At 43.0% G+C, this 18,051-nt stretch overlaps 1 protein-coding gene across 2 annotated transcripts in view; it reads right to left on the bottom strand.

Annotated features, from left to right (window-relative positions):
- The window catches only part of BPHL (biphenyl hydrolase like), a 20,846-nt gene extending 2,795 nt beyond the window's left edge, over positions 1 to 18,051 (bottom strand). The window contains exons 1-7 of one of the 2 annotated variants that reach the window (XM_061590891.1): positions 17,844 to 18,051; positions 13,553 to 13,656; positions 12,231 to 12,397; positions 10,578 to 10,731; positions 6,930 to 7,061; positions 2,735 to 2,858; positions 1 to 2,182 (exon numbers count right to left, since the gene is read on the bottom strand). In XM_061590891.1, the coding sequence (XP_061446875.1) occupies positions 2,167 to 2,182; positions 2,735 to 2,858; positions 6,930 to 7,061; positions 10,578 to 10,731; positions 12,231 to 12,397; positions 13,553 to 13,656; positions 17,844 to 17,947 (801 nt within the window). In that variant the 5' untranslated portion in view covers positions 17,948 to 18,051 and the 3' untranslated portion in view covers positions 1 to 2,166. The remainder of the gene's footprint in view (positions 2,183 to 2,734; positions 2,859 to 6,929; positions 7,062 to 10,577; positions 10,732 to 12,230; positions 12,398 to 13,552; positions 13,657 to 17,843) is intronic. The other variant, XM_061590881.1, reaches the window with a different exon arrangement.

Here is an 18,051-nt window from a genome sequence, read left to right as displayed (position 1 = left end):
ACACATGCTGAATAAATTCTAGGTGTACAGGAAACATGGTGGGCATTTTTTGCTTACACCTACATTCATAATATTGCCCAAGTCAAACCAACAAGCCAGCCTACTAACAATATATTTATTTTCACAGTTGGCATTGATGTCTCAAGACATCTGTGTCATTATTTCCAGATAGTAATTTATTTATTTATTAAACTCTTATACCACCCCATAGCTGAAGCTCTCTGGGCGGTTTACAATAACTAAAAACAAATACAATTTAAAATACATCTTTTAAAAACAATTTAAAACACAATTAAAAAATTTAAAACAATATAGAACACATGCTAAAATGCCTGGGAGAAGAGGAAAGTCTTGACCTGACGTCGAAAAGATAACAGTGTTGGCGCCAGGCGCACCTCATCACACAGATCATTCCATAATTTGGGGGCCACCACTGAGAAGGCCCTCTCCCTTGTTGCCACCCTCCGAGCTTCTCTTGGAGGAGGCACCCGGAGGAGTGCCTTTGATCTTGAACGTAGTGTATGGGTGGGTTTGTATCGGGAGAGGCGTTCCATCAGGTATTGTGGTCCCAAGCCATGTAAGGCTTTATAGGTCAATACCAGCACCTTGAATCGAGCTCGGAAACATAAAGGCAACATAAAGGCAGCCAATGCAAGCGGGCCAGAATCGGTTTTATATGTTCGGACCGTCTGGTCCCTGTTACCAATCTGGCCGCTGCATTTTGCACAAGCTGCAGTTTCCGAACCGTCTTCAAAGGCAGCCCCACGTAGAGTGCATTGCAGCAATCTAATTTAGAGGTTACCAGAGCATGGACAACTGAAGGCAGGTTATCGCTGTCCACAGGCCCTCCCTTAGCATGTGCGGGGCCCGGGGCAAAAGCAAAGTTGCCCCCCCCACACACATTTGCTCCAGGTCACGGTCTTGGCCGAGTCGCCACCGTAGGTGCGCAGGCACCAGTCCTGGAACTGCCAGCCCAGCTCGCTGTCCCCAGGGCGGCTACCGCTACCTCTCGCTGACTGCAGCAGGAGTGGTGGTGGTGGTGGCGGCTTCGGCATGGCAGGCGGGCGGGCAGGCAAGCGAGCCCCTGTCCCGGGCAGAAACAGAGTGAGTGAGTGCTGCGCCCTGCCTGGTGAAGGCGAGCAGGCAGGGAGGGAGGAGCCGGCTGGTGAGCAGATCACCAAGCGTGGGGCTCCCCCAAAGCGCAGGGCCCGGGGCAACTGCCCCGCTTCCCGATGCCTAGGGGCGGCTCTGCCTGTCCAGATAGGGACGTAGTTGGGCCACCATCCAAAGTTGGTAGAATGCACTCCGTGCCACTGAGGCTACCTGAGCCTCAACTGACAGACGATTCTAGGAGAACCCCCAAGCTACGAACCTGCTCCTTCAGGGGGAGTGCAACCCCATCCAGGACAGGTTGGACATCCACCATTCGGTCAGAAGAACCACCCACTAATAGCATCTCAGTCTTGTCTGGATTGAGCCTCAGTTTATTAGCCCTCATCCAGTCCATTGTCACAGCCAGGCACCGGTTCAGCACATTGACAGCCTCACCTAAAGAAGATGAAAAGGAGAAATAGAGCTGTGTGTCATCAGCATACTGATGGCAACGCGCTCCAAAGCTCCAGATGACCGCACCCAACCGTTTCATGTACATGTTGAACAGCATGGGGGACAGAACTGACCCCCTGCGGAACCCCATACTGGAGAGTCCAGGGTGCCGAGCAACATTCCCCAAGCACTACTTTCTGGAGGCGACCTGCCAAGTAGGAGCGGAACCACTGCCATGCAGTACCTCCCACTCCCAACTCAGCCAGTCTCCCCAGAAGGATACCATGGTCGATGGTATCGAAAGCCGCTGAGAAATCAAGGAGAATCAACAGAGTAATGGAGGTATCTTGACTTTGAGCTGGCTAAAAAAATTGCAGTTCATGTTCACCTTTTGTAAAAGGACATGTCTCAAGGTGTTTAGGAAAACAGACAACATAACTGAAGCAGGATATGACTTGAGACGAGTCATGTCATGGTAAAGTGGTGTGAGCTGCTGTGTTTTCTTTGGTCTTTTTAATTTTCAAAGCAAGCACTGAATTGTCATAGTTCTGTCCTGCATACGGATACTTGGAACCAAGTATTTGTTCAGTGAAACTTAGGATTTTAGCCTTGCTAGTAGCTCTACAAAATTACTGCCCTAAAAAAAAAAAGCATTCCCTAAGAAATGTTGTAATATAGTAGTATGACAGCATGTGTTAATCATAGCAGGAAGTTCAAAATGTTATAACTAAGGCTATTTTGCAGCTGCTACAATATAGATTGCCCCGACTGTACAATGTAGCATTAAAGATTTCCAAATGAACAGCATTTAGGATTTTAAAATTAATCTGTTGCTAACAGTTTCTAGCTTCTCAATGCTTGCGTCTAATTTTGGGAAAAGGTGCTGAAGTTTTCATATCATGCTACTGACCCTAGATGTATCAAGTTACAAAACCAAGGAATTTGTGCTGCTTTATTAAAGTTGTACTTTCTGCTTATGGAGGCTACTATATCCAAATCCTTCCTATGGTATTGCTCCAGTAGTACTATGTGAATGGAAGCGCTCCTTCAGATGATCATAGCTTGTAACAGTCTACAAAGTGGCTGCTTCTGAGCAACTCTAGAGTTCTTTCAGAAACTCTTTGCATAATATTTAACTTAGATTTTCCTTCCACCCACCTACCTCCCCAGGAAAAATTGTTTTACTTACTGTGAACCCTTGATATGTTTATGAAGATATTCAGGGTGGAAGCGAGGAACTAATGGATCTTTTTCTCCATGTATTATTAATGTTGGGCAGTTAATATGAGGCAGCAAAGACTGACAGATACCACCTGTGGGGGTGAAGTAAAAGAAAAGTGTCAAGACAATTTTCTTATATGTAAAAAATAGGGTAATATGCTTCACTGGTATAATCCAACATATGGCTGTGACAAACAATCTATTTCCCCACTGCAAGGGATGTGAAATAGTTGAATTTTCTGGGTGTAAAAATTGTTTAATAGCAGCTAGAATAGCAGTCTGAGTGGTAGTAAATGGCAATTTTGCCAGAATTGAGTGAGTTGTCTGAATGATTCAGTCATAATTATGGCATTTCCTTCCCTCAGCATCTGGAAAGCCTTTCTAGCTTTGAATTCTCAGCAACCTGTTTAATCATGTGCTGATGATGTTATGTGTGAACTTTCTTGCTATTTAAGCCTAGAACTCTTAAGAAATAACTGGGGAGAAAATTTATTCTGCTTAGGTGGCTGTTTTGCTTTTTTGTCATTCATCCTGGGCATTAGAACTGGGTGGCTATAAATCTAAATTAATTAGGTAGACATGGTTGATACAGGTAGAACATTGTGTTCTCCACATAAAAATAAATTCTGTTCCAAAGTCACTGAGTTCTGTGACCTACGCCCCAGAGATATAGATTTACAAAGAAATGACAAAATTACAAGAGTTTAATTTCAGAAAATCAGCTGTATAAATGTGTGCCATAAGTGTGATGTAAAACGGGTAAAAATGCCAACTTTTTAAAATTTCAAAATAGCTACAGAGTAGTATCTTATAAGTTCTTAGAAGGACACTAGCATTCAAAGAGGCATACCTGAGGGCACTGAGAAAGAGTCATCAAGATATTAATTGAAAAAAAATGAAATGGGCTGCCTTCAAGTCGATTCTGACTTATGGCAACCCTATGAATAGGGTTTTCATGGTAAGTGGTATTCAGAGGTGGTTTAGTATTGCTTTCCTCTGAGGCTGAGAGCAGTGACTGGCCCAAGGTCACCCAGTCAGCTTCATGGCTGTGTGGGGATTCGAACCCTGGTCTCCCAGCTCATAGTCCAGCACCTTAACCACTACACCACACATTAAACTGGCTAATAAATAAGAGCAGTCCTAATCTCTGATCTGTGCTACTGGAATGCGTTAGGATACAGTGAAGGTAGCCATCTGGCAGCTGGGTGGGTGGTGAGCTTCACCAAGCTAATGGGAAGCTGCCACTGGAGGTTCTGCTGCTGGTAGCCTGTAGAAAGCCCAGAAGTGGGGTTGGGGTGTCAGCCCTGCAGATTCCCCAAGGGGACCAAACCTCATGCCCCTCAGCTACAACAGCCTGAAGCTGGTGTAACTAAATTTTATACTCCCCCTTCTGCCCTGGCTGGCATGAGTGTCAGGACTTGGGGATGCAGTGATTGATATGCTGCTGTGCTCCTCTCCAGCAAGGTTAGGATTGCTTTGGCAGAACACTAATATTGCAGTCCAACACGTGTCTGCCCAGAAGTTGGTCTCATTGAGTTCTGTGGGGCTTGATCCTAGGTATATGCAGCCTGTTATTTTTTGTAGTCTTGCTCCCCCATTCTGTGCCCTTCAAGTGATTTCACCTCTCTGTCCTTGATATACTGAACAGCAGTTACCATTCAGAAGGCTTCTTTGAAAAACTCAACCAAGGCAGAAATTAGTTTTGAACAATTATTGCTTTGTAACTAAAACTGGCAATGATTGACTTAAGCTGGGAAGGCAAAGTAGGGAGTGTTAATTTTTATTTAAGGTTGTAGCAGAAAAGCAGAAATACCTTGTGTGCAATTAGGCAGTGTGTCATTCCCCTCCTAGATTTTTCAACAAGCTTGCTTACTTAAAAGCAGAGCCACTAGTGTAATGTACTGACCTGGGTAGAGGCGTAAAGGTTATTTTGGGATTTCAGAGCTGTGCAAATAGTGGTTCCTTATTTGCAAATGGATTGCCAACACTAATGGAGTTCCTGTAGATTTGTTTGACTATATTTTTACCTACTGCAGATGCTCCTTTTATTATTGAAACTATTTTTTTAACCTTGCATTTCAATTTAATAAATTCCAAGGAGGAACTTTAACATTCCCAGTCTCTTAATTATGGGTAGGAAACTGGAAGCGTGCTCCCCTTCTCGCAGGTAAATTATTCCTTCCTTTCCATAATTTGCTTTAACCACAGTGTAATGTATCTGTATCAGTTTTAACCATGATTAGTGTTAACCAGATTCTGTCATAACCAGGGTTTGCTGAGCATATACCGTCCTTGCAGGTCCCCTTGCTTGCTTGGCTCAACTTGTTTTGGACTTGTGGAAACCTTGAGGTTCCACCACCCAAAAAACACAAAACCTTGCTGCTACCTCCCTCTTGTGCATGGATTATGCCATTTGGACTACATAAGGGCCAGCACTTGACAACTGAGATTGCATTTAATATATTGAGAGTGTCTGCACCTCTATATTGAATAAGGGTCTTGGAGCAGTTATGGAACTAGGCAAGCAGAAACCGTCTACAGCCTCCTGCTGTTCAACCTGCTTCCCCCTCCATATGTTGCTGAACTACAGCTCCCATCTCTCCCAGTAAGCATGGCCAATGCTGGCATGTGGCTATTATCACAGTATTTAAGTTTTTTTCATTTTATTGCACTATTTATTTTATTGTATTTTGTATCCTGCCTTTTCCTCCCAGCATACATGGTCCTGCCTCTCCCCCTTTTAACCCTACTCTGTGAGGTAGGTTAGACTGAGAGATGGTGACTAGCCAAAGGTCACCCAGCGAATGTCGTGGCTGATTGGGGATTTGAACCTGGGCTTCCTTAGTCCAACCCTCTAACCCCTGCACCATACTGACCTGAGTGATATTTACATCTTGCTACAGCCCTCAGGCCTCTCAGGGTGGCTTACAAAGAAGTGAAAGAATATCCTTTCTCCAATGAACCAAAGGTGGCCTGCAATGGAGGTTATGGCATTTTATCTTAAATAATTCAGTGAGGTGAATCAGCCTGAGAGATAAGGGCCAGCCACTATGCTTCAGAAGGGTGTGGGAAGTTGAACCAAAATCCCCCCAGCCCATGAGTATCCACTCTGGTTGTTACAAGCACATATTTCAATAAATTGGGACACCCCCCTTCAGTCTGAAGGCCTTGGGTCCTTTGCCAGTGGTACAGAAGAGGGAGTTTCAACAGGAGCCGATTACCACTATTCCTTCAGCTGCACAGTGGTTAAAAGGCACAGGAGCCCTAATGCTGAAAGACTGTATTAAAGTTCTGAACCATTCCCCCAAAAAGACAACTCTCCCCCAATGAACACAGTATTCCTTTTTTCCTTCTCTTACTGTCAAATCCCTCCCCTGGTCCGATGTTTTCAAGCAAAGCCCTTCACAGTTCACTCTAATAGTGTGTTCCTTACACATCTACTGTCACTTCACTCTTTGCTGTCCCAGGCTATCGGGCCATAGCATTACCAGAGCCAAAGGTGGAGAAACGACAGAGAATGGTTTCCAATGGCACACCTTATTCCTGAGATCACCTGTCTGTCCATTGGTGAAGACTGTGTGGATTCTGGATGTGAACCAGCCAGCAGTGATTCTTTTCAAGTTATATCATAACCTCTGAAGGCAGCTTATGATACAGATTAGTCTCAAGGTCCATGCCCCTTTATTTATTATTTGATTTATATCCTGCCCCTCCTCCCAGCAGGAGCCCAGGGTGGTGAACAGAAATGCTAAAAACACTTTAAAACATAAAAACAGACCTTAAAATACATTAAAACAAAACGTTAAAAACATTTTAAAAAGGCTTTAAAAACATCATTTAAAAAAAGGTTAAAACATATTTAAAAACATATTAATTAAAAAGCAATTCTAACGCAGATGCAGACTTTTTTGTCCCCCAAACAACTTTTTTTTATATATAAACGTTGCATCAAATTCATTGGGGTGGATGATGCAATTGCACAAATTCAGCATTAGTTCAAAACAAAATTTAATGCCTAGCAGACCTGTGGGAAGAAAGTTTATGGGCAAATATTATTTTGAGGTACAGTGATGGTCAACAGTGAAATGAAATGTAACAAAAGGAGGAGGGCAACCTAAAGGTTATAATAGCTAGCCTCATGTTTTGGCTGTAGGATTTCTTACCATCTGGCTTGTGTATAAACTGGGAGATTCCATCCACCCAGGCTGCACAGGTTTTGCTAAAGTATTCATGCCCGTACATTTCTTCCATTGGCTTCCTGGCTCTTTCACTCCATTTTGAAACATCACGGATAGCTGTGTACCATGAAATGGAATATCTATGTTAAAATCTTTGCAGAAGTATCAAAATACTGCAGTTTATGGGGGTGGGGAAACTTTTTTCAGCCCAAAGACCTCAATCCCCCTTTCAGGGCCTTATGGCACTGGTGAGCAGGGCCAATGCAAAAGTGTGACCGTCACCCCCCCTTTCTAATATTTTGAAAAAGAAACCTCTCTATCCACTTTGTTCATGGTCTAGCTCCTCCCCCTGATCATTTTGGTTGCATTTCTACCCCTTTCCTAGCTCTACTATATTCTTTTTTAGCTGCAGTGACTGGAACTATATTCAGTATTCCAAGTGTGATTACATCATAAATTTGTATAAAGGTATTCTGGTTCCTAACATGAAACTTGCCCTTTTCAAAGCAGCTGCATCCTGAGTCAATGTTTTAATTGAGCTATCCATTACAACCTCAAGATCCTTTTTGTGGTCAATCACTGCCAGCTCAGACCGCATCAGTGTATATGTGCAGTTAGGGTATTTTGTCTCATTGTGTGTAACTTACTTACACTGTATATATGCCATTTTATTGCCTGTTCATCCATTTTGGAGAAATCCTTTTTAAGCTCGTAGCACTCCTGTTTTGCTTTTACTACCCTGAAAAATTGGGTGACATCAGCAAACTTGACTACCTCACTGTTCACCAAGATCATTTATGAACAAGTTTAAAAGCACCAGCAACAGTACAGCTGTATGCTAAGATCTCATCCCATCACTATAAGCTCCCATATTTTAGTTTTTGCCAAAGATCTATTACATTTTTAGTTTTTTAAATTAAATTCTCTTTTTGCAGTATCATTGCTTAATTATAGCAGCAATTTGTATTTAGTGCTTCCCCCTCTCATTTCTGTTCAAGGAAGTCTGAATTTATTATTATTATTTTATTATTTATTAAATTTATATACCGCCCGACTAGCGATAGCTCTCTGGGCGGTGAACATAAAATAGTATAAAAATACAATGAATAACAAAATAATATTAAAATACAATCAACAATACAATAAACATTATTAAAATTAGATCAATGTAACTTAAAATGCTTCAGAGAATAGGAAGGTTTTGACCTGGCGCCGGAAGGAAAGCAGAGTCGGCGCCAGGCGTACTTCCTCAGGGAGACTGTTCCATAGTTCGGGGGCCACCACTGAGAAGGCCCTAGATCTTGTCATCACCCTCCGGGCCTCCCTGTGAGTTGGAACCCGGAGGAGGGCCTTCGTAGCAGAACGTAGTGCACGGGCCGGTTCATATCGGAAGAGGCGTTCCGCAAGGTATCGTGGTCCCGCACCGTATAAGGCTTTATAGGTTAATACCAACACTTTGAATCTAGCCCGGAAACATATTGGCAACCAGTGCAAGCTGGCCAGAACAGGTGTTATATGCTCGGACCGCTTGGTCCTTGTCAGCAATCTGGCCGCCGCATTTTGCACTAGTTGTAGCTTCCGAACTGTCTTCAAAGGTAGCCCTACGTAAAGCGCATTACAGTAATCCAAACGTGAGGTTACCAGAGCATGTACCACTGATGTAAGGTCCTCTTTACTCAAATAGGGACGTAGCTGGGCTACCAACCGAAGTTGGTAAAACGCATTCCTAACCACCAAGGCTACTTGAGCCTCAAGTGAGAGGGAAGAGTCTAAAAAGACTCCCAGACTACGAACCCGGTCCTTTAGGGGGAGTGTAACCCCGTCCAGGACAGGGTATATATCCACCATCCGATCAGAGAACCCGTCCACCAACAGCATCTCAGTCTTGTCTGGATTGAGCTTCAGTTTGTTAACTCTCATCCAGTCCATTGTCGAGGCCAGGCAACGGTTCAGCAAATCGACAGCCTCACCTGAAGAAGATGAAAAGGAGAAGTAGAGCTGCGTGTCATCAGCATACTGATGACAACGCACTCCAAAACTCCTGATGACCTCTCCCAACGGCTTCATGTAGATATTAAAAAGCAGGGGGGACAAAACTGACCCCTGCGGGACCCCATATTGGAGAGCCCGCGGTGTCGAGCAATGTTCCCCAAGCACTACCTTCTGGAGACGACCCGCCAAGTAGGAGCGGAACCACTGCCAAGCAGTACCTCCAACTCCCAACTCCGCGAGCCTCTCCAGAAGGATACCATGGTCGATGGTATCAAAAGCCGCTGAGAGATCAAGGAGAATCAACAGAGTTACACTCCCTCTGTCTCTTTCCCGACATAGGTCATCGTACAGGGCGACCAAGGCTGTCTCAGTGCCAAAACCGGGCCTAAAACCCGATTGAAATGGATCTAGATAATCAGTTTCATCCAATAGCGCCTGGAGCTGGCCAGCAACCACCCGTTCCAAGACCTTGCCCAGGAATGGAACATTCGCCACTGGCCTGTAGCTGTTAAAATTGTCTGGGTCCAAGGAAGGCTTTTTCAGGAGTGGTCTCACCACTGCCTCTTTCAGACAGCCCGGGACCACTCCCTCTCGTAAAGAGGCATTTATCACTTCCTTGGCCCAGCTACCTGTTCCATTCCTGCTAGTTTTTATCAGCCAGGAGGGGCAAGGATCCAGTACCGAAGTGGTTGCACGTACCTGTCCAAGCACCTTGTCCACGTCCTCGAGTTGAACCAACTGAAGCTCATCCAACAAAACAGGACAAGACTGTGCTCCAGACACCTCACTAGGATCTACTGCTATAACTTGAGAGTCTAGGTCCCGGCGGATACATGAGATCTTATTCTGGAAGTGATCGGCAAACTGATTACAGCGGGCCTCCGATGATTCCACCCTGTCCGGAGGGTTTGAATGGAGAAGCCCCCGGACAACTCGAAAGAGCTCCGCTGGGCGGCAAAGAGATGATTTAATAGTGGCAGCAAAATGATGTTTTTTAGCTGCCTTCACTGCTCCTACATAGAGCTTAGTCGAAGCACTAAACCAGCGCATAATTGTATCCGTCGGGAGTTCGTCTCCATTTCCGCTCAAGCCTCCTCCTATCTTGCTTCATCGCTCTCAGCTCCGGAGTATACCATTTCTTAGGGCAAAATTTTATTTTCATTTTTGTAACCACAATCCATGACACTTAATCCAGAGAAGGCTTTTAATTCAATTGGCTGAATTTGCTTATTCGGCTCTCATAGTTTTAAGTCTGATCTCTCATTAATTTGATGAAAAACGTCAAATATAGTAGACAGCCAAAACAAAAGGGAAAGTGGATAATTCATTTTTTAACTGAAAATATATTCCCCTACTCACACATCATTATGAATACACTGGAAAAAGATTTGTTCATAACAATATTATAATATATCATTACAACATTTATTATAATATTATTATAATATAGTTATGTTACATTGGAGCATTAGGTTTTATGTCTAGTTGCCATGCACCCTTTCCCACAGTATTAGGAATATAGCTAAATTGTGAATTATTTGAGTTGAGTTACATCAACTTTTGAAACAGTTATGGTTGTTTAGAAAAGAAAACTGAAGAAAAAGCTTCAATATATCTTTTCTACATTTGTCTGATACATACCATTGTAAAGATTCACATCCTTCTCTGTAACACTGGAATTGGCTCCCCAAACCACCATTTTGTGGATAAGATTTGGATATTTTGCAGCGGCAATGAGTGCTGTTATTCCACCATCACTCCATCCCAGCAAAGAGAACTTCTTACATTTCAGCACCTTGTTTAGTACAGGGAAACAGACTGGAAATAACTAGTTTTCACAGCTGAATGGCTTTACTTGGAGACACAAGCTTCTTCGGAAGCAACACTTTCCACTGAAATCAAGGGGATTTAAAAGCGCTAGAGCTTGGCTACATTGTGCCCACTAAATTTCACAGGCAATTGTGGCCCTGTGGTATAGGAGGCCTGCTAGATCTGGGTTGGCTCACTTGCAGCCTTCTAGATGTTGATGGACTCAAGCTCCCATCAGCTCAGTCAGAATAGCCAACGGTCATGTAGTCCAGCAATATCTGGAAGATGACAAATTAGCCACCCTTGTGCTATATTCTGACAATCTACCAGAATGATGGGCAGATTCCTACTTCCAGACCATCTAAACTAGGTGTAGAGAACATCTGGCCTTCCAGATGTTGCTGAACTACAATTCCTATCATCCCTTGCCATGGTCCATACTTGCTGGGGCTGATGGGAGTTGTAGTTCAGCAACATCTGGATGGCCAAAGGTTCCCCACACCTGATCTATACTAACAACTAAACCATTTGTAAAAAATAAAATAGAGTAGCAACATAATCCATCCCCTCTTGCTGGCACAGCTCTTATGCTCAATTGTGCTTTTGAATAAGAGGAGCTCATGCATGCTGCATTATGGAACATCAGGCCTGCTAGTTCAGAAAGGCCTGCCATTTCAGCAAATGACCAAAATGATGGTAGGTGCCAGACTGCGATGGTGGGGGTAGTAGTGGTATGAAAGCTACCAGTATGTTTTATGAGGGTTCTTTCCCACATTCACACTTCTGTACTGGTGAAGACCTGTGCACTCTGTGGAGGGGAAGGAGAACTGAATTGGGCCACTGGGGTTTAAGGCTAAAAAACTATGCAAAGGAAATTGCTACTGGCTGTGTTCTTTAGACCTAAACCAACAGTATACATCAAAACTGCATGCACTTGTGACAGACCTACATCTTTAGGTCTGCCCTATTCATATATAAAGTGGGACTGCAATTTAAAAGGACCCATTTGGTCCTTTCCCCACCTTTCTCTGTGTTTCTTCAGAACTCAGCATGGTTGTGAGGGGCTGTAGCAGGAAAAGGGTTGGCCTTTAAATTGTACCCTCCGCTTAATATGTGAATGGCTTAAAGTTTCAGTGGCATATAGTCTGGGCCATCATACCTTACACTCATGTTTACCTGTGAATAGATTTTATATAATGGTGATTTAAAAAAATATTATTATATGAATGGAATATGTTCAATAGCCTTTGAATGGAATAGGTTGTTCAAGCAAAACCTAGAGAATAAAAAAAATCCTGCTAATGAACATGAACAGTTCCTCATTCTCATAAAGTCTGTAAACCACAAACTATGTATTTAAAAAGAAAAATGTTGCTTGCTTGTTTACTCCCATACCTAACACCTAAAACCCCCAGGAGGAATAAAAAATAACCAGTTCTCAGAAAAGTATTCCAAAGGACCAATTCCTCAGAAGAACACATTTACCTGCATCAAGTCTACAGCATCTTTTGCATCTCTTTCAAAGAAATCTGGAGGAAAATCTCGAACCGGAGGGATTGACTTTCCATACCCCCGGGGATCCCAAGCTATTACTGTGAAGAGTTGTTTGTTCATAAACTTCAGCTGTGGTCCAAAATCAGTCTGGCCACTACCTAAAATAATGATGATTATGATTGCAAAATAATCACACTAAGATAGAAAATAGTTATGCACTTTATAAGTTTAATAAGAAAACTCTGTCTTATGGGTACCACCAAATACCCATCATTCTGCTTTTCTTTCTTTCTCTGCTGAAGGAGTTATGAGCCAGGCATGAAGTGGCCACAGCTATGGGCCAGTGGTAATTAAGCCCCAATGGTTACATTTACTTATTTATAATATAAGAGCTATATCTGTGCGATTAATAGCATGAGAACACCTTAATGGCATGAGAACACCTTTGACCAGGGAAATATTCCCAAAGCACTACACTCATTCTAAGTATTGTGGTTGGCGACACTAGGATGGCTAGATTCAAGAGAGGACAGAACTCATTTAATAGTTGTGTAGGATGGGTAAATTCAGCAGGTGTAGCTTGCATGATCAATCTAATCACTGAGAAGGGCCAAATGGTGGGATATGTATAAAAAAAGAGAGAATAGCTTTTTCAGAGTTGAAGGTAGCTTGGGATTAAGGATTCCTGCTCCTCACATGAATACTCATTATCCTACTTTCACCTCTGATATAATTTCAAAAACCTGTTTGACCACAGGCAACAGCAAAAAAATGTCTCTAGTCTACACCCTGGCAAGCAATGCCTTTTCAACTCCATTTCTAGTTCTAACCTCATAAAAACTGATTTCTATCTTTAGCCTAAAGAGTTAAACAAATAAAAATCAAGTAAATGTCATTAACACTCCTGATTTAAACAGACTATATAGAATTAGTTCTATATGATGGCTGTATGATGGATTACTTCTATATGATGGTTATGTTCTACCTCCACTGTCAGATGTAGTATGCCTCTGAATACCAATTGCTGGGAATCACAAGGGGGGAGAATCGACTTGGGTCCTGCTTGTGGGCTTCCCATAGGCATCTGGTTGGCCACTGTGAGAATAGGATACTAGACTAGATGAGCCTTTGGCCTCATTCAGCAGGGCTTATGTTTGTATTTCCATAGATTAAATTATAGGCACACCATAAGAGATCTGTGAATGTTATGAATAAGCCCAGTTCTTGTGTGCATATCTTGTTGAAAAGAACACCAAAGACAAAGACCATAAACATAAGACAAGACCAAGAACATAAGGTAAAAAGATCCAAACCTAACATGCCAGGGAGAAGCAGGACAACATGGCTTCCATCTCCTGTTTGCTGATAATGTAGCTGGACACCGTTCACTTCGACTTTAGCTGAGGTTATTGAAGTGCTGGAAGAAATATCCCCACCCCAAGAAACATTTTAGCTTTATGGCACTGAAGTTACTTAGTAAAACATGTGTCTATTAGTTGTAGATGTAAGCTGCAATCCAGAGAAGCGATACATGAATGCATGGAGGGGGAGGGGTATCTGTGGCTAGAACTGAAGAGTTCTTCTTGCTAACAAAAGAAGGCATTCCTCCATTTAAAATGTAGCAGAGTGGTGGTAGTGAAGAAGAATACCTGACAAACCTCTGGCTATGTGAATTGCTCTTCACTGCATGCACATTTTAGAACTTTGGATTGTCACTATCATTGTCAGAAGCTAGGCCTCAAGAGCTAAAATGGTACAGTAGAGCCCTTTTGTGCCTCATCATTATGAAAATTTGTACTTGGTCATGTAGTCAACCACTTAACCACTGTTTGGAGCTCAAGTTCAGGTAGCAGAATCACATACTCCATTTTCTTCTAAACTGCTAAATCTCCCTCTTTCCCTAATCACAATTAAGCATTATATCAGTACCCACAGAAACTAAATGGGGCTCCCTCCTAACCAATATTTGAAACCAGTTCAAACCCTGCTTTCAAATCTTGAATAAGCAGAAACTTTGGTTAGTTAAATGAAAAATCCCTACAGTTAGTGAAAGATAACCCTGTATTAAGGAGCAGATGTGCATAAACTACTTTGGTGAGACTCATTAACTGAAGTAGCCTTTGAGTGCCTGCAAAAACTGCCTGACACATTCAGCTGGTGAATCTTTCATCACTGTTCGATCTTCTATACTGTTGGGGGTATTGCCCTTGTAGTGTGCAAACTTCCCACTAAGCTCTGTCCACACTAGTGGACATGACAGAGCAGTGTAGGTAGGGAAGGGAAGGGCACAATATTTTGGAAGTGCAACATGAGGGATCAATCGGTTTGTAATTTAAGGGTTCATTCTGTTATCAGGAAGTCAGCCAACAAAGGAGGGATGGGTGGAGGCATTGCTTAGCAACCAAGCAGAGTGGCATGATCTTTGCTGAGGTAACGTGTTCCGATCGGCAGTGTAGTTTTGAGGGAGTTTTCCTCTGCATGTTTGGCTGTATGTCTCCCTGACATGTACAAGGCCTGACCTAAAAAAAGACAAAACCTCTCCTCAAATTATACACTGTTTTTTGTTCAGTTTGCTCAGTAAAGTGTTGTCAGGACTTTTCTCCCTGGACTCTTGTCGGTGTTATTTAAATGACTTTGCCTACACAATTCAACTGAATAGCACCTAGATGATAGTGATTGGATGATGACATTGTGTTGATGCCCATAAAAAGTGAGTGAACAAAGCATGGCAATTCCACACAAAATGCTAATATGGACACACCCTGTATTTCCATATGGGAGGACGCTTTAGCTGCTTGATTTTTCTTATTGCCCAATTGTTGAAGGCACAGGAGCCCATCCTCCCCCAATGGCTGGCATTGGGGGAGTAAACTGAGTGAGTAAATCTTTCACAGTTTGCTAAAAGAACAGCCTCAAAGCATATTTTTTTTTTTTAAGTATGGCAAGTTCACTACTATTGCATAGCAGAGAAAATACCATTCATCCCTAAATTGCAAATAACTACATTTAATCCTTCTTTCACACACTGATAGCTGCACTCTAACAATCTGACCAGGCAGTCTGATTTCCAGTTTAATTAGATAAAAATTAAATTGTAGTTCTTTTCATACAGTAGAATACCTAGTGTCTTTTAGCACAAAAGACGAGAAACAGCAGTGTGTTACTGTGATATTGCTAAACAGAATCCTTCATCCGGATTTGATCAAAGTTTTTTTCTCCCACACAGATCTATTTTATTTATTTATTTATTTATTTTATTACATTTATATACCGCCCGACTAGCATTAGCTCTCTGGGCGGTGAACAACAGAATATAAAAATACAAAACATCTCAGATCTCATAATAAATACAGCATAAACATATATAAAACAAGAAATCAAAAACAATTACAACAAAATTTAAAACTAAAACAAGTTACATATTAAAACGCCATAGCAAAGAGGCAAGTCTTAACCTGGCGCCGAAAGGAGAGCAATGTCGGCGCCATATGCACCTCTTCGGGGAGACTGATCCACAGTTCGGGGGCCACCACCGAGAAGGCCCTAGATCTTGTCACCGTCCTCCGAGCCTCCCTATGAGACGGAACTCGGAGGAGGGCCTTCAATGTGGATTAGTGTACGAGCAGGTTCATACTGGGAGAGGCGTTCCGATAGGTATCGTGGTCCCGTGCCGTACAGGGCTTTATAGGTCAAAACCAACACTTTGAATCTAGCCCGGAAGCATATTGGCAGCCAGTGCAAGCGAGCCAGAACAGGTGTTATGTGTTCCGACCGCCTGGTTCCCGTTATTAATCTACTTACAGTCCACATTCAAAACTACCAGTTGCATCACATTCTTTCACAAGTAATGTCACTTACTAACTGTATACTATTAAATATTTATATGCTTACAGAAAAGCAACATGTTTTGATGCTCCTACAGGAGCTGAGCAAATACACTAGTCCCAGGGTCCTGTCACGCTCATCTGCGGGGTTCCAAATGTTGCTGGACTCCAGTTCCCATCAGTCCCAGCCAGCATGGCCAGTGGTTAGGGATGATGGGAGCTGGATCCGACTTCTAGAAGGCCACTGGTTTCTCATCCCTGTTCTAGAGTCATATCTTTTCAAGGAATGTAACCCAGGATACAAAACAGTCTGCTGAGACTGCAATACAAAACATCCCACTTCTTTAATCAGAATATGCTGTTTTGTTTCCGTGTAGCTGAAAAACAAAGTAACTTGAGTTAATGACTAACCAAGGCACAAAAGATCAACTAATCTAGACATTGGTCTGGGGGGTGGGGGAAATGGGACGCCATCCACGGGACAGGCATGTATGAGTTTATTTGGGAACAAAAACTGAATAGTTTAAAATAATTGATAGCGCTGAGTTTTTAACTGAGCAATAATTGGATAACACTGAGTTTTTACGTAGCATACAAACCAATTTGTATATTGATAAGATACAGTCCAACCATCATTTATGTCAGTGTTGCACCATGAAATCAGAATCAACTTTGGTCATTTTATGTATTGTGTGCCCCTTGCCATTTTAGAATTGCCCCTTTGTGCCTCTTTACAATTAGAACATTGTAAAATATTCATCTTAAATCATTCCAGAAGGGCACCATGTTAGAATATCATAGAAAAAACCAGTCTTGTGACAGTGGCCCCCCAATCTTATGCATTTCTATGATAAGCTTCCGCTGGGCCTTGAAGACCTGGCTCTTCAGGCAGGCTTTTGGGGTGGGTTAGGTTTTTTACTGTTATGGTTTTAAATTTTAATGTTTTAATGTATTGTTTTATCTTGTACGTCGCCCAGAGTGGCTGGACAACCAGCCAGATGGGCGACTAATAAATTAAATAAATAAATAAATAAATAATGCATTTACTTAGAAACCAAATCCTTTCTCTTTCAATGGGACTTATTTCTAAACAAACATGCACCGGATCATAGGCAGAGCAGTCCGACTTCTAACCTTGTCTGGGGACCAATGGCACATCCAGCATGCCAGCTTGTGCTGACGAGGGTAGAAGGTGGAGAAGGAGTGGTGCTAGTATGTAGTATTTTTCACTATGACAGCTCTAGGCTGACAAAGATGGAGAAGCTTTGGTTGCTTTAATTGCACCTGACCCTGGTAGCAGTATCTATAAAGGGTGGGCTGCAAAATTAAATAAATAATATACTGAGGAGGCATCGGATGACAATTATATTCTTCTTAGTAATAATAATAAGGCTTTATTTTATGCAGAGGAGAGTACTTTGTGCATGATCAGAAGTACTCAGCCCGAGGTGCCATCATTTTTATAACTAAATAGCAACCCTGCTAGTGCTGCCGCTGAAAACCAGTAAGTTCCGACCTTGGTGCCTTTTATCAAATTAAGCCATGCATGCATTCCCTTCGGCACTCCGAGAGACTCCGACCCTCCAAACTGGAGGCGCACACAGCCAACTAAGCACGCACCCTTTGCCCCCTCCACCACGCGTGCGCACAATCGTTTTTGCCACCTCCCCCTTATCGTAAACATTTGGGACTGCGACCGTCTCCTCTCCTTTCTTCCTCTCTCCCTTCGTTTCCCCCCCTACCGGTCTCCCCTCGCCGCCCCGTCCGAACAGGAATTTACCTGTAGAAAGCAGCGGGTGTCGGGGGCCGGACCGCAGCCCACTGTGCGGAGTGGGAGAGGAGGCGCCGCAGCAGCAGCAGCCCCCGGCCTCCGGCCCGAGCCATTTCCCTTCCTCGCTGTGCCTTTCGGTGGCTCCGCCTTCCTCCTTGCCTGCGTTGGGTATCGGCTCCCAGGGAAGGTCATTGGACTGAATGGAGTCGCCTGTTGG

Source organism: Rhineura floridana, chromosome 1 (assembly GCF_030035675.1).
Source record: "Rhineura floridana isolate rRhiFlo1 chromosome 1, rRhiFlo1.hap2, whole genome shotgun sequence".
Taxonomy (NCBI): Eukaryota; Metazoa; Chordata; class Lepidosauria; order Squamata; family Rhineuridae; genus Rhineura; species Rhineura floridana.
Note: the sequence above shows the minus strand (reverse complement) of the source record. Positions and strands in the feature narration are given on the sequence as shown.